General features: G+C 50.9%; 1 protein-coding gene across 1 annotated transcript in view; it reads left to right on the top strand.

Annotated features, from left to right (window-relative positions):
• The window catches only part of LOC106535249 (protein Wnt-16), a gene marked incomplete at its 5' end in the record, with an annotated part of 3,899 nt that extends 3,217 nt beyond the window's left edge, over positions 1–682 (top strand). Inside the window, 2 exon segments of the mRNA XM_014032210.1 lie at positions 113–423; positions 601–682. Coding sequence (XP_013887664.1) covers positions 113–423; positions 601–675 — 386 coding nt within the window.
• Between the last annotated feature and the right edge of the window lie 500 nt (positions 683–1,182).

Here is a 1,182-nt window from a genome sequence, read left to right as displayed (position 1 = left end):
GTTTCTGCTCCTCCATGATGTCACAGACACTACCAGTGGACGGGATGGGCGGGGCTCAGTCTTGTGATATTTATATTTATGTCTATGTTATGATGTTTGTTTTATTTTGAAGGGACCAAAGAAACAGCATTTATCTATGCCATCATGGCGGCCGGGCTCGTGCACGCCGTCACTCGCTCCTGCAGTCAGGTCAATATGACGGAGTGCGGCTGCGATGCCAGACTTCAGAACGCCGCCGCCGCCGCCAGGGGCTTCTCAGTGCCGGTGCAGAGCTGGCATTGGGGGGGTTGTTCGGACCACATCCAGTATGGAACCTGGTTCAGCCGAAGGTTCATGGAGACCACAGTGAAGAACATGTCGGCGAGCCGTGGGGGATACACGCTCAGTACCATGAACCAGCACAACGCAGAGGCTGGGAGACAGGTAAGGGCCTCCATGACCTCTGACCCCTGACCTGTACTTCATTCATGACCAGGTCTATGGAAACTGTCTCTGACTCCAGGATTCAGCACACCCTGGGTCCAGACCTGGGTTCCTGACACTAACCTTTACGTCTCTACCAGTACTGGGTCTGTGTCAGCTTCCTGTTATTGTCTTTAGGGTTTCAGCCCAACTGAGCCCCTGGATTCAAGACTGGACTACCAGGTTCACAGCATTGACCCACCCCAGTCCTGACTCCTGGACAGACACTTGGTTTGACTAGTCTGGATCTCTTAAACGTGGTCCTCCTACCTGGTTCCTGTAGAACCAAAGCAGGTTCTTGGTTAGGGTTGAACTTAACYAGGGCTGTCCCTGGATCCCAGTCCTTTGCCAGATGGATCAGGGTCTCATCTGCAGTAATGAGGGCTCAGTTTGTCTCTCAGTTTCAACCCTTATCTGTGTGCACAAAGCTTGGATCAGGACTAAAAGAACCAGATCCTGAACCCAAGTGGTTGAAATAACCCTCYTCTACAGAGTGCCAGGATCAGCATTAGACCCACGAGTCAGACCCAAAACTTTCTGCACAGGTTACAGATCTTCACCAGCCTGGAAACACCTGAAGATCTAAGAACTGGAGCAGAAGGTCTAAGTTTTCATCTTCAATCAAAGACAAAGGATGGATGATGGTTGGATGGATGGATGATGGTTGGATGATGGATGGTTGGCTGAGAGATGGATGGATGATGGATAATGGTTGGATGA

Source organism: Austrofundulus limnaeus, unplaced genomic scaffold (assembly GCF_001266775.1).
Source record: "Austrofundulus limnaeus strain Quisiro unplaced genomic scaffold, Austrofundulus_limnaeus-1.0 Scaffold1395, whole genome shotgun sequence".
Lineage (NCBI taxonomy): Eukaryota > Metazoa > Chordata > Actinopteri > Cyprinodontiformes > Rivulidae > Austrofundulus > Austrofundulus limnaeus.
Note: the sequence above shows the minus strand (reverse complement) of the source record. Positions and strands in the feature narration are given on the sequence as shown.